We start from the raw sequence: 12498 nt of genomic DNA on the forward strand, positions 1-12498 counted from the left end.
AGTCCTGTCAAAAGACACGAGAAATGTTCTTAATAAAGAAGTTTCACTGATAACGACAGTTTTATCAGAAATATTAATATTTTCAGTTGTCTTTTCTTCCCTTTGTCAAAGTAGATGATGATTTTGGAAGAAAGTCAAATTATTCACTGAATAGAATTAGATTGAATTGGTGTGCTTTTAGAAAATCTGTAGCTCATCCTTTCCTTTTAGTGAATCCGTTTTTTTGCTGCCATTGAATTCCTGTTAAAGTTTCTCATGTTAGATGTTAGTACTATTTTTCACGTAATGAAGAAAACGATTAAAATGTACATAGTTCTTCTTCGAGTGCTTGTTCACGTCCATTCCACATTTGGCGTGAGCGCGCTGCGTACAAGAGCATGGACAACTTTTTCCCTTAGCGGCTCCCGTCGGGCCAGTGGGCCCCCCCGAGTGGTGCCACTGCACCCCGCATGTATACCCCCACTGGCCTGACCCCCTCCAGTTCCTTCTTACTGTCCGTGGCGGCGTTGGAACAACCTCTCTCTCTCGTAGAACAGCAGTCCCTTAGCCTTTAGAGTAGCTGTTAGCAGTTCGTTTACATACAGATTGTGAACACTTAAGTGATGAGGTGCTTGGAGGCCTCCAGCACTGGCCCCGAGGGCTCCAAGGCTTGCGCCACGTGCCGCAAACCTATGCCAGTTAGTGACCCCCACGACTCGTGTCTACGTTGCCTTGGGGACGGACATCAAACTGAAAGGTGTAGGATTTGCAAGGCGTTCAAGCCAAGGACAAGGAAAGAAAGAGACTTTCACCTAAAGCAACTGTTGATGGAGGCCACGTTGCAGCCTCTGGGCCCGGAGTGCCCGATGCCAGCTCAGGCCTCCTCAGTGCGTAGTGCCCCAGAGCCGTCGGGAGACCCGGCACTGGCGAAGCACTGTAAACTGTCGGCTCCGGAACACCAGACTAGGCCCCGGCACCATTCGTCCTCCCCCGTGCGGCCACCGGCGCAGCCTAAAGGAAGGCATGGTCATTCCCCACACAGGAGGCTGGCGCCTCCCAAGGCACCGATCACCGACAAGAGCGGGAAGGCCACAGTACCGGCACTGACACAGGTGGTCCCGGCGGCACAAGCCCCACCGAGCCCAGACCTAAGTGAGCTCAGTGCGGATGATGGGCTTGAGGGCCTAACGGATCAGCCCTCTATGCCTGGCACCTTTTGAGGCCGCAAAGGACCTCATCGAGCTGTCAGTGGCGAGCCCTCTCCCATATGGGGAGAACCCTCCGGCACCCATGCCTCGGACGCTGTCGAGGAGTAAGCTGGCAATGGTGTGCTGCTCGAAGACACCGTCCCAGCACCGCTCCTGGAGTTGGTCACAGTCGAGCTCTGACTCCGCAGACTCACACTTGCCAGCGGCCCAGAAGGAGGTTGCGGCACTGGCAGCGGGTCGATGCAGAGAAGCTCCAGGAAGGGCACACCGCTCTCCGGCACCGCCCAGAGACCAGCACCAGGAGGAGTTGAGACAGCCCGCACCAGAGGTCTCCTGCAGGCGGTCCCGGTCCAGGGAATGCTGGTCCCGGTCCCGCTCAGCCAGGAGCCACTCATTCTCCCTCCGGTGCAGATAGTTAGTACCGCCATGGCCTTTGCGATCGGCGTCACCGCAGTCCGGCGCCAGCTCTGGCCGCTATAGCTACTCTCACCGGGGCCCAGACAGCAGGGACCCTCAGGGGAGCTGGCAATTTTAATGGGGGCCGCCAGGCCATTGGCCCTTCTGGGCCTATCAGGAGCACCAAGGGGCCCCGTCCAGGGCAAGTTACTCGATGCAGCGGTCCCGCTCCCCTCACCGATGCCAGACAGTGCTGGAGGCAACAGTATCCACGCAGGACGGCGGGCGGCTTCTCTACCCCAATCTGCAGGCACGGCACCTGACGACGTGGAGGCTCTGTGGCTAAACGCCCTTGAGAGCCAGTGCTCCCTTCCTGTGCAGCAGATTCTGCTTGGCAATAGAAAGCCCTCTACCAGGGCGGCCTATATGGCCAAGTGGAAAAGGTTCTCATGTGAACCCCAACAGGTGCGGCTGGGCCAGGCCCCAATGCAGGCCATTCTGGAGTACCTCCTGCACCTCAAGCAGCAAGGGCTAGCTCCGTCCTTACTCAGAGTGCACCTGGCAGCCATCTCCGCCTTCCATCCGGGGTTCTCAGGGGGGCTCGGTGTTTTCCCACCCAATGGTGGGGCGGTTCCTTAAAGGGTTGGAGAGAGTGTTCCCGTACTCCCGCCCCCAGTCCCTCCATTGAACCTTAACCTGGTCCTTTCTAAACTAATGGGACCCCCTTTTGAGCCCCTCGCTACCTGTTCTCTCCTCCACCTTTCCTGGAAGGTGGCGTTTCTGGTTGCCATTACCTCGGCCAGAAGGGTGTCCGAACTGAGGGCCCTCACCTCTGAGCCACCATACACAGTATTTCACAATGACAAGGTGCAGCTCTGGCCGCACCCCAAATTCCTCCCTAAGGTGGTGTCCCAATTCCATCTTGGCCAGGACATTTGTCTGCTGGTGTTCTTCCCGAAACCCCATACGGACCCAAGTCACCGCAGCTTGCACACCTTGGATGTGCGTCGAGCACTGGCATTCTATTTGGAGCGCAGCAAGCCCTTTCGCAAATCCGCACAGCTGTTTGTGGCTGTGACCGAGAGGTTAAAAGGCCTCCCAGTGTCGGCGCAGCGGATTTAGTCTTGGATTACAAGCTGCATCTGGGCGTGCTATGAGCTCACAGGTGTTCTGGCCCCAGCGGTCAAGGCCCACTCAGCCAGGGCGCAGGCGACTTCCACGGTGTTCCTGGCACAGGTCCCGATCCAGGAGATCTGCAGAGCAGCCACCTGGTCATCAGTGCACACCTTCACGACCCACTATGCGGTCAACCAGCAGGCCAGAGAGGACGTGGCAGTTGGCAGAGCGGTCCTCCGAGCAGTTGTTCCGTGACTCCTACCCTTCTCCAGAGGTAAGCTTGTAATTCACCTAATGTGGAATGGATGTGAACAAGCACTTGAAGAAGAAAAAACGGTTACTTACTTTCTCGTAACTGTTGTTCTTCGAGATGTGTCGTTCACGTCCATTCCACCACCCACCCTCCTACCCCTCTGTCGGAGTCGCCAGCAAGAAGGAACTGGAGGGGGTTGGGCCGGCGGGGGTATATATGCGGGGCGCAGTGGTGCCACTCCGGGGGCCCGCCAGCCTGCTGGGAGCCGCTAAGGGAAAAAGTTTCTGATGCTTGTGCACGTGGCGCGCGCACACCTAATGTGGAATGGACATGAACAACACGTCTCGAACAACAGTTATGAGAAAGTAAGTAACCTTTTTTTTTCCATTTTCAAACACTTTGTTGTGCATTGTTACAGAGATGCAAATGCAGCTATCAAATCAAAGGTATTTATTCTACTTTCACAAAAAATAGTTCATTATCTAGGCTTTTTGAAAAGAAGAGTGAGGAAAGTTAGTTCTGAAACCAATGGCATATTTCAGTTCAGTGATATTTTAATAAGTAGCCTGTCATAAATTTTGTTACAATTTGAGTGTCAATTTTTAAATCTCAGAAATTGGGATTTTATTTGTTAGAGAAGTTAAAGAAAGGTTACTCACCAAAAAAACAAAAACTGACCCCCAAACTTAGAGGCCTTTTAAAAGTCATTATAACTTAGCTCAGGGGTAGGCAACCTATCGAACGCATGCTGATTTGCAGTGGCTCTCTCACTGCCCGGGTCCTGGCACTGGTCTGGGGGGCTTTGCATTTTAATTTAATTTTAAATGAAGCTTCTTAAACATTTTAAAAACCTTATTTACTTTACATACAACAATAGTTTAGTTATATATTAAAGACTTATAGAAAGACCTTCTAAAAATGTTAAAATGTATTACTGGCATGAGAAGCCTTAAATTAGAGTGAATAAATGAAGACTCGGCGCACCACTTCTGAAAGGTTGCCGACCCCTGAGTCCTTAGCTTGATGAACAGATTTCTTTACATTCTCAGTTAATTTATACTGTACTCTTAAGAATAAGTGCTGTAAGATTAGATTCATATGTAATAATGGAGCCCTAGGATGCGTCAGGAGAGGTATTTCCGGTGGAGACAAGGAAGTATTCGTACCGTTACAAGGCACTGGTGAGACCTCGTGTGGAATACTGTGTGTAGTTCTGGTCTCCCATGTTTAAGAAAGATGAATTCAAACTGGAACAAGTGCAGGGCAGGGCTACTAGGATGATCAGAGGAAAGGAAAACGTATCTTTTTTTAGTCTCCTCTCATGAGCTGGCTTGTTTAGGCTAACCAACAGAAGTCTGAGAGGAGATATGATTGCTCTCTATAAATACATCAGAGGTATAGGAGTTATTTAAGATGAGCACCAATGTGGACACAAGAACAAATGGTTATAAATTGGCCATCAACAAGTTTAGGCTTGAAATTAGGCGAAGGTTTCTTATCAGAAGAGTGAAGTCCTAGAACAGCCTTCCAAGGGGAACAGTGGGTGTGTTAAAAATAATAATAAAAAAAACCAAAACACCAACCCCCCCCACCCCCAACTGGCTTTAAGATTGAGCTTGATAAGCTTATGGAGGGGATGGTATGATGGGACCTCAAAAAATGGTATGTAGCCCATTTGCGACTGCCAGGAGCAAAAATCCCCAACAGTTGGAGTTGGGACACTAGATGGGGGGGGGGGGGGGGAGGGGCTTTGAGTTACCACAGAGCATTCTTTCTCAGGTATCCGCCTGGTGGGTCTTGCCCACATGCTCAGAGTCTAATGGATTGCCATATTTGGTGTGGGAAGGAATTTTCTTCTGGGTCAGATTGGCAGAGACCCTGTGGGGGTTTCGCCTTCCTCTGCAGCATGAATCACTTGCAGGTTTAAACGAGTGTAAATGGTGAATTCTCTGTAACTTGAAGTCTTTAAACCATGATTTAAGGACTTCCGTAACTTGAACCAGAGGTTAGAGATCTATTTACAGAAGGGGGTGGGTGAAGTTCTGTGGCCTGCAATGTGCAGGTCAGACTAGATGATCATGTCGTCTCTTCTGGCCTTAAAGTCCGTTAGAGATGTAATGCCTACTTTGTGCAGACATCTCAAATGTAACTATCATGCTGTTATGATACCTGCATAATATATATAATACTTGTTCGTATATTCATCCTTCTACAGTGTGTTGGCACGCTACTGGACAGAACGTGAGTGAGTGTGTGTGTGATCGTTTCTCCTTGTCGTGAATACTGTGTGTTGTGGATCAGCCCTAATATCTCTCTAAACCAACCACTCAGTTGACGATCAAAAATTGGTTGCCCAGTGGAAGTGGTCTTTTGTAAAGATGGAACAGAATTGGGGATATTTTAGGGTTCTCTTAAGACATTGTGTCCTTTGATAAAGATGGTCTCTAGTATAGGTTTCACTATATTATTACAATAGCATGAATAGTACATCAAAGTTTTTGTACAAGGTATTTTCTTTTAACGTTTTGCAAAAATGAATTAAGTATGAATAGAATTCTGTGAGTGGAAACAACTTTCTGTGATACAAAAATTAGAAGAGAAAAATTCTGATTATAAAATGTTTATTATGCTTAATTTACTTATTTTTCCCCCAGAGAACTTCAAATGCTGCAGATCAGAATTTGCCTACTCTTTGTGATCTTGTTCCGATCATTAATGATCAGTCCCAGTACATTCACCACTTAGAAGCTGAAGTGAAGTTTTGCAAGGTATGCAACCTGCTTCACTCATTAAGATCCCACAAGTATCACGCTCATGGAATTTTCATTGAGTTTATTAAGAGTTCTATATGCAAAGTGCTTACAGGCTCAGACCTTGAGATTCTAAATACTACACAAGCCAAAACTGAAGTAAATACAGTTCAGAATGTACTGTGTCTTCACATACATCATCACATTTGTATAGTTCTTAAACTCCATCTCATCAGGAGCCTTCTTTTCCTGATAAAATGTGTCTGAAATAGACAACTGTCTGTCTACTTATTTAAATGAAACAGTTGTATAACTTTTCCCACTCAAATAACCATTTAACCAGCATTAAGGTGCAAATTAGACTGTTACCAAACATGCTTATTATGCCTATGACAGGGTTAAAAAAGAACAAGTCTTTTGCTAATATCTTAAGAAATATATACGCATGAATATACAGTATATGCAAAAATTTTACATGAAACTTTTTGTTACTGAAAAAGGCAAATTTGGAACAACCAAAACATTTCACAAATTTGTGTTGAATTAGTGCAACTGGTGATTATTATTTTTTTGTTTTTGGCCAAAATGGTTTTAAAAAAAAAAATTAGAAATGTCAAAACAAACAGTTTTTTAAAATTATCAAAACAAAACATTTCAATTTTGGATGGGCTACATTCACCAGGAGATTTAGGCCACATTCACAAAAACAGATGTGGAGGTGGTGGGTGGGAATTGACTCAAGTTAAAATCCCCACTTTGTACAAAATGTTTGAATAGTCATTGGGTCAGAGAGAGAGTGAGAGAGAGAGACGATAGGCCAGTGGTTAGGGAACTCACCTGGGACACCTTGGTTCCAGTCTCTGCTCCAATTAATATATAAGTGTTTATACCAAGTAGAACAGCTTCGACAGGAGAGTTTGAGAGAGGCCCACCCCAGAATAGCCCCATAGCCTGGTGGTTAGTTTACTCACCTGGAAAGAAGTAACCTGGGCTCAAATCCCTGCTCCAGAGCAGCAATTCAAACCTGGGTTTTCCATGTCTCAGGTGAGAACCCTCACCACTGGGCTATTAGATATAAGAGGGGACGTTGCTGCCTCCTCTGTTTTTTGTGACTGTAGCCGTTCATTTCCTTTGCTGTTATTAAAAATACCTGAAGCTGTTCATTTTGGGCTGAGTGAAACGTTTTGTTTGATCTGAAAAAGTATTTTGGTTCGACCCAAACTGAATCTTTCTCAATTTTTTGGAACTGCAAGCAAATTAAAAAAAATCAGTTATTTATGCAACTCTGCTTGTGACATCAAGATGTATTTAAATAGTCATAGCTGTATCTAGGAGTTGTCTATGTACAGTATTTGTATTCGGTTTCCTAGGAGGAGTTGTCTGGGATGAAAGATCGGATACGAGTAGTTGTGCTTGAAAATGAGAAACTCCACGAGGAAATGAAATCTCTAACTGTAGAGCAGATGTTGAGAGAACAAACTCTTTTGGATGCTTCAGTAAGTTTGATATTTTTTTATTAAGGGTCGGTAAACTGATTCATTTAAAATAAAAACCGTCCAAACTGTCACTCTGTTCTCAAACTAAACCTTAGCCAAACCTTTATGAAAATTTGAAAAATGCTGGATTAGAGATTCTAACATTACTATCTTCTTCCCAGAGGGCAACTACATTAAATTCTGCACAGATTCTTCTATTCGTGGATTTTAACAGTAACATTCAGTATTTTTCTTTATTTCGCAATAGTTAATATTTTTCTTAAACAGCTATTGGGATTAAATTCTGAAGCATTACCATTGTATTTCAGGCAAATGCTCGGAACTCCTGGACTGTAGGAGGTGATGATTCTTATTTATGTCAACCTGTGAAGTCCTCACCATCACATAATAAAGAACAGGTCTTGGCCACAACAACCACTGCAGAAACAGAAAAATGGCAGTTAGAATTGGTTGGTATTGAAATAATTTCTTTGCGGTGTCATATCATGGCTAAAGATTTTAGCGCTTCTCTTTCTTGGTGGCATTTTTTTAGGATTAATTTCCTGAGAGTTTTGGAGGAGGAGATTTGATTGATTGAACCCCTAGTCTCTGAGGTCAATATCTATCCTTTGAAGCGCATGTTCTTAGTGTCCTAAGATAATTAATTTTATTGTCCCTTTAGACAGTGGTGATAGGTAGGCTGTTTTGTGTAAATCTCAGCATGTCAAGGTGGAGCTGGGGTAGACGGCACATGTCTGGTATAGCGTGGCAGTATACAGCGTTGTGGAGATTCTAGACAATACTGATGGCTGTAGGCAGCTGAGAGCTGGCTACCGTAACTTAGGCAGTCGTCTGGTACTGTGGGTCGCTGCAGTCTCCGGAGCAGCCCAACATCCAGACGGTGCTAAAGTGGCTTCATCTCTTCTTAATCCCCATCCCTTGGGTTACAATTTCTGTGTTGTGCCTCTCAGAGATGCAGCACAGAAGACCCACAGTATCTTGGAGATAATCCATTTGGGAGAGTCCTCACCCTGACATCTCAACTTGACAATGTATTTTTCATTTCCTAACCTAAACTGGTGGTGGCTGTCACTGCTATTTACTTCATTCTACTTAACAGTTGTGGTGAGTGAAGCAATCTCTGAGTGTGTGTGTGTATGAACTATGTAGTTTTAAAGGAGATTTGAGTGCTTCAAGATTATTATTCCTAATCACTCATTTATGACAAGAAAATACTATATATAAAAGATTATTTTCATTGGTGCCTCTGTCTGCAGAGCCAGAAATCTTTGTGATGACATCTAAGCTCCCAGCATCTTAAATCCTGTAACAGTTCAAGTCTCCATAGTAGTTTCCTCTTTTCTGTCGTCTTCTTTGCCCATTTGTGACATTTTTGTGTACTGGTTGATCATTCATGGTGAAAGAAACGAGAGATTCTGTGTAAGGGATTGCTATAGCCCCACATCACCATGCCGTTTAACCACTGCTAGTACATTTGAAGCTATTTAACCACTGCAGGTACATCTTTTTCATGTTCAGCTTTTTAGAAAGCAATAGGACTAAATACTCAATAACTCATGTTGTGGTAATGAGAGAGTTTACCAGCTTCTTCATAATGGCCCCAAATCTTCTCTATTTAGGAGTATTTCTGTTGACTTCTGTGGGAGCAAAGGCAGGCCTGTCATAGGGTGACTGGCCCCTTTAAGGGAAAATGGGGTCTCAGCTCTAAACTTGACAAGATCAGGTCACTTTCCCAGGTGGGTAATAATGGATGAGAACATGTGATTAACTCAGGCCAGGCATGGTGAGCTAAGGTAGGAAGGGACAAACTCCTGGGGAAAGGCAGTTCAATTGGGCGCTAAGACAGGGGGGAGTGTCAGGACAGAAGTCCTGGGAAGGTGTATCTGGCCTGAGATGAGTGCTGCAGGTAATAAAGGGACTGTCTGAACTGAACCCTGCTTCGGAGTCTCCTGAGTCAGAGAGACACTGAAATAGGGTTGGGGCCTGGAGGGATAGTGTGTGGAAGGACTAAAAAAAATTGACCCTAGAAGGGGAGTGTTTTTAATTACCAGTGGATTATGGAGTTTTTTACAGGGCCCTGAATAGAAGGGGAAATGAAGGCAGGCTGCTGCCCCAGGCCACAAACAAGCACTTTGACGGTGGCTCACCCTGTTATGAGGCCCAATTGGTCAGATCATCAACCTGTATAAACCATAGTAGCTCAACTGAAATCAATGGCTCTGTGGCATTTTACACTAGCTTAGGATATGGCTCGATGTGTAGAAATAAGTAAGCATCAGTGTGAGAGTTCATTATCTAGGCTTTTTGAAAAGAAGAGTGTCAAGGTTCCTTGTCCACTCTGAACTCTAGGGTACAGATGTGGGGACCTGCATGAAAACCTCCTAAGCTTACTTTTACCAGCTTAGGTTAAAACTTCCCCAAGGTACAACCTATTTTACCCTTGGACTTGGACTTCCACTGCCACCACCAAACTTTATCTGGGTTCCTGAAAAAACGTAGTTTGGAAACGTCTTTCCCCCCAAAATCCTCCCAACCCTTGCACCCCACTTCCTGGGGAAGGTTTGGTAAAAATCCTCGCCAATTTGCATAGGTGACCACAGACCCAAACCCTTGGATCTGAGAACAATGAAAAAGCATTCAGTTTTCTTACAAGAAGACTTTTAATAGAAGTAAAAAAAAAAATCACCTCTGTAAAATCAGGATGGTGAATACCTTACAGGGTAATTAGATTCAAAACATAGAGAATCCCTCTAGGTTAAACCTTAAGTTACAAAGAAGACACACAGACAGGAATATTCATTCTATTCAGCACAGCTATTTTCTCAGCCATTTAAAGAAATCATAATCTAACACATACCGAGCTAGATTACTTACTAAGTTCTAAGACTCCATTCCTTTTCTGTCCCTGGCAAAAGCATCACACAGACAGACACAGACCCTTTCTTTTTTCTCCCTCCTCCCAGCTTTTGAAAGTATCTTGTCTCCTCATTGGTCATTTTGGTCAGGTGCCAGCGAGGTTACCTTTAGCTTCTTAACCCTTTACAGGTGAGAGGATTTTTCCTCTGGCCAGGAGGGATTTTAAAGGGGTTTACCCTTCCCTTTATATTTATGACAAAGAGTAAGGAAAGTTAGTTCTGAAACCAATGGTTTGGGTTGAAAATTTCTGATCTTCAGGGGAAATTAGTGAATATAGCAAATTTTTGGATTTATCTATAAAGCGCTAAGAGGAGATAATTGTGAGGAAAGAGGAAGACTCATACCATTTTCTTTCATCCTTTTTTTTAAAGGAGAAACTAAAACTTCTTTATCAAGAAAGGATTGATACACTTGAAGCTCAAGTACGGTCTCTAAGGTAAATTGAAATGGCCATTTTTTTCTTTAAATAATTTGTAAAAAACACAAGTGTCTTCAATGGTTTGCACCCCTGTTTGAAAATGAAATTTAAAAAAGTAATCAGGCACATGTGACAATTAAACATTTACATTTTCTAATATAAACAATTCTTTCTGAAATATAATTAAAAACATGATTTTAAAACAAGTTAATTACATGACACTTATGGAAAAGATTTGTCGAATTTAATAAGGATAAAGCCAATATTAAAAAATCATATAGAGATTTACTAGAGAATAAGATCCTTTCTTTAGACTTTTTGGCTTTTGTAGCATAGTTCTCTTGAAGAAATAAAACTCTGTTCAAATTTTGTAAGCTGATCAAAAAAAAAAAGAAATGTGTAGAAAAGTTATACATTTTCTGTTAAATTCGATAGGGCTATCCCATAACAGAAATGTTATGCCACAAGTTTCAGATCTTAAATGGATTGTGTCAATTAACTTAATCCACAAAATTAAAATGTGGTCTCTTTAGAAAGCGTCTTACTGGTAAAGAGGCTAAATTTAAATATACACCCTGCAATGCTGGAAACCTGAATGTAGGACATAGGAAAGGGACCTTCTCAGTCATTAAGTCCAGGCACCTGCTATAGAACAGCTTGATAAATTTATGAACGGGGCTACCTATCTTAGAACTAGTTAGGGCGTTTGCCCCGCTACTGCTGTTGTGGGGGGCTGTTCAAGAACCTCACACTTCCGATGGTCAGAAATCGTCCTCTAATGGCCAGTTTATACCCACTTTTTGTTTCACACCATTGTCTTTTAGCTTAAACAGCTCTTATCCCTCCTTGTTGGTTACCCCCCAATGTATTTATAGAGAATAATCCTATCTACTGTCAGCCTTCTTTTTGCTAGGCTAAACAAATAAAGCTCTTCCAGTTCCTCTCATCACATAGGTCCTTCATTTCCCTGATCATCCTGGTAGTCCTTATCTGCCTCTGCTCCAGTTTGAATTAATCTTTCTTGAAGATGGGTGACCAGAACTGTATACAGTATTCCAGATGAGTTCGTATCAGTGCCTTGTACAATGGCATTAATACTTCTCTATCTCTACTGGAAATAACTCACCTAATACATCCTAGGATCAGATTTTTTTTTTTTTTTTTTTTTGATGACTGAATCACATTAGTGGCTCATAATCATCCTGTGATCGACTAATACATCCCCAGGTCTGTCTTCTCCTCTGTTGTTTGTTTCCAAGCGATGAGCCCCCCAGCTTATAGGAGAAATACTTATTAGTCATTAAGTGCATGACCTTAGTACAGTACTATTAAATTTCACCACGTTCTATTACTCCTCCTCCAGGAGTACTAGTAGTATGCATCCAATTCTTCCTGTATAGTATTCTGATCCTCCTCTATATTGATGATGCCTCCCAACTTTGCGTAATCAGCAAATTTAATTAGTAGACTCCTTTCTGTGCCAAGGTCGTTAATCGAAAATATTGAATCAGATCAGTCCCAAGACCGATCCTTGAGGGAACTACACTAGTAACATTCGTCCAGCCCAATAGTTCTCCTTTTCAGCACAACCCTTTGTCATTTCCACTTTAGCCAGTTCCTTGTTCACCTTACAATTCTTGTACTAATCCCCATATTCTCCATCTTAAATGATGATTGAATAATAAACGTAACAGCCAGTTGAGCTAGTACAGTGAATGATCTTGAAGTGCAAAACATGCACAAACACCAGAGTCAAAGATAAATCTGTTTTTTCAAATTCTTTGAAAGCTTCAGCCAGTGGAGAATGCAGCCACCTGCTTAATGATGCTTCTCACTGGGGACTTGATCTTGCAAGGTGCTGAGGACACTGACCCTGCTTCAGCAAAACACACAAACATTTGCTTAACTGTACGTATATGAGTAGTTGCATTGAATTCAATGGGGCAATTCAAATGCTTAAAGTTAA

The 12498-nt window shown here is 43.6% G+C and overlaps 1 protein-coding gene across 9 annotated transcripts in view; it reads left to right on the plus strand.

Annotated features, from left to right (window-relative positions):
• Positions 1 to 12498, plus strand: part of SDCCAG8 (SHH signaling and ciliogenesis regulator SDCCAG8) — a 157522-nt gene that overhangs the window by 17277 nt on the left and 127747 nt on the right. For all 9 annotated transcript variants that reach the window (XM_074948924.1, XM_074948927.1, XM_074948919.1 and 6 more), the window contains 4 exons: positions 5607 to 5720; positions 7073 to 7198; positions 7507 to 7647; positions 10486 to 10550. In XM_074948924.1, the coding sequence (XP_074805025.1) occupies positions 5607 to 5720; positions 7073 to 7198; positions 7507 to 7647; positions 10486 to 10550 (446 nt within the window). The remainder of the gene's footprint in view (positions 1 to 5606; positions 5721 to 7072; positions 7199 to 7506; positions 7648 to 10485; positions 10551 to 12498) is intronic.

This window comes from Natator depressus, chromosome 3 (assembly GCF_965152275.1).
Source record: "Natator depressus isolate rNatDep1 chromosome 3, rNatDep2.hap1, whole genome shotgun sequence".
NCBI lineage: Eukaryota > Metazoa > Chordata > Testudines > Cheloniidae > Natator > Natator depressus.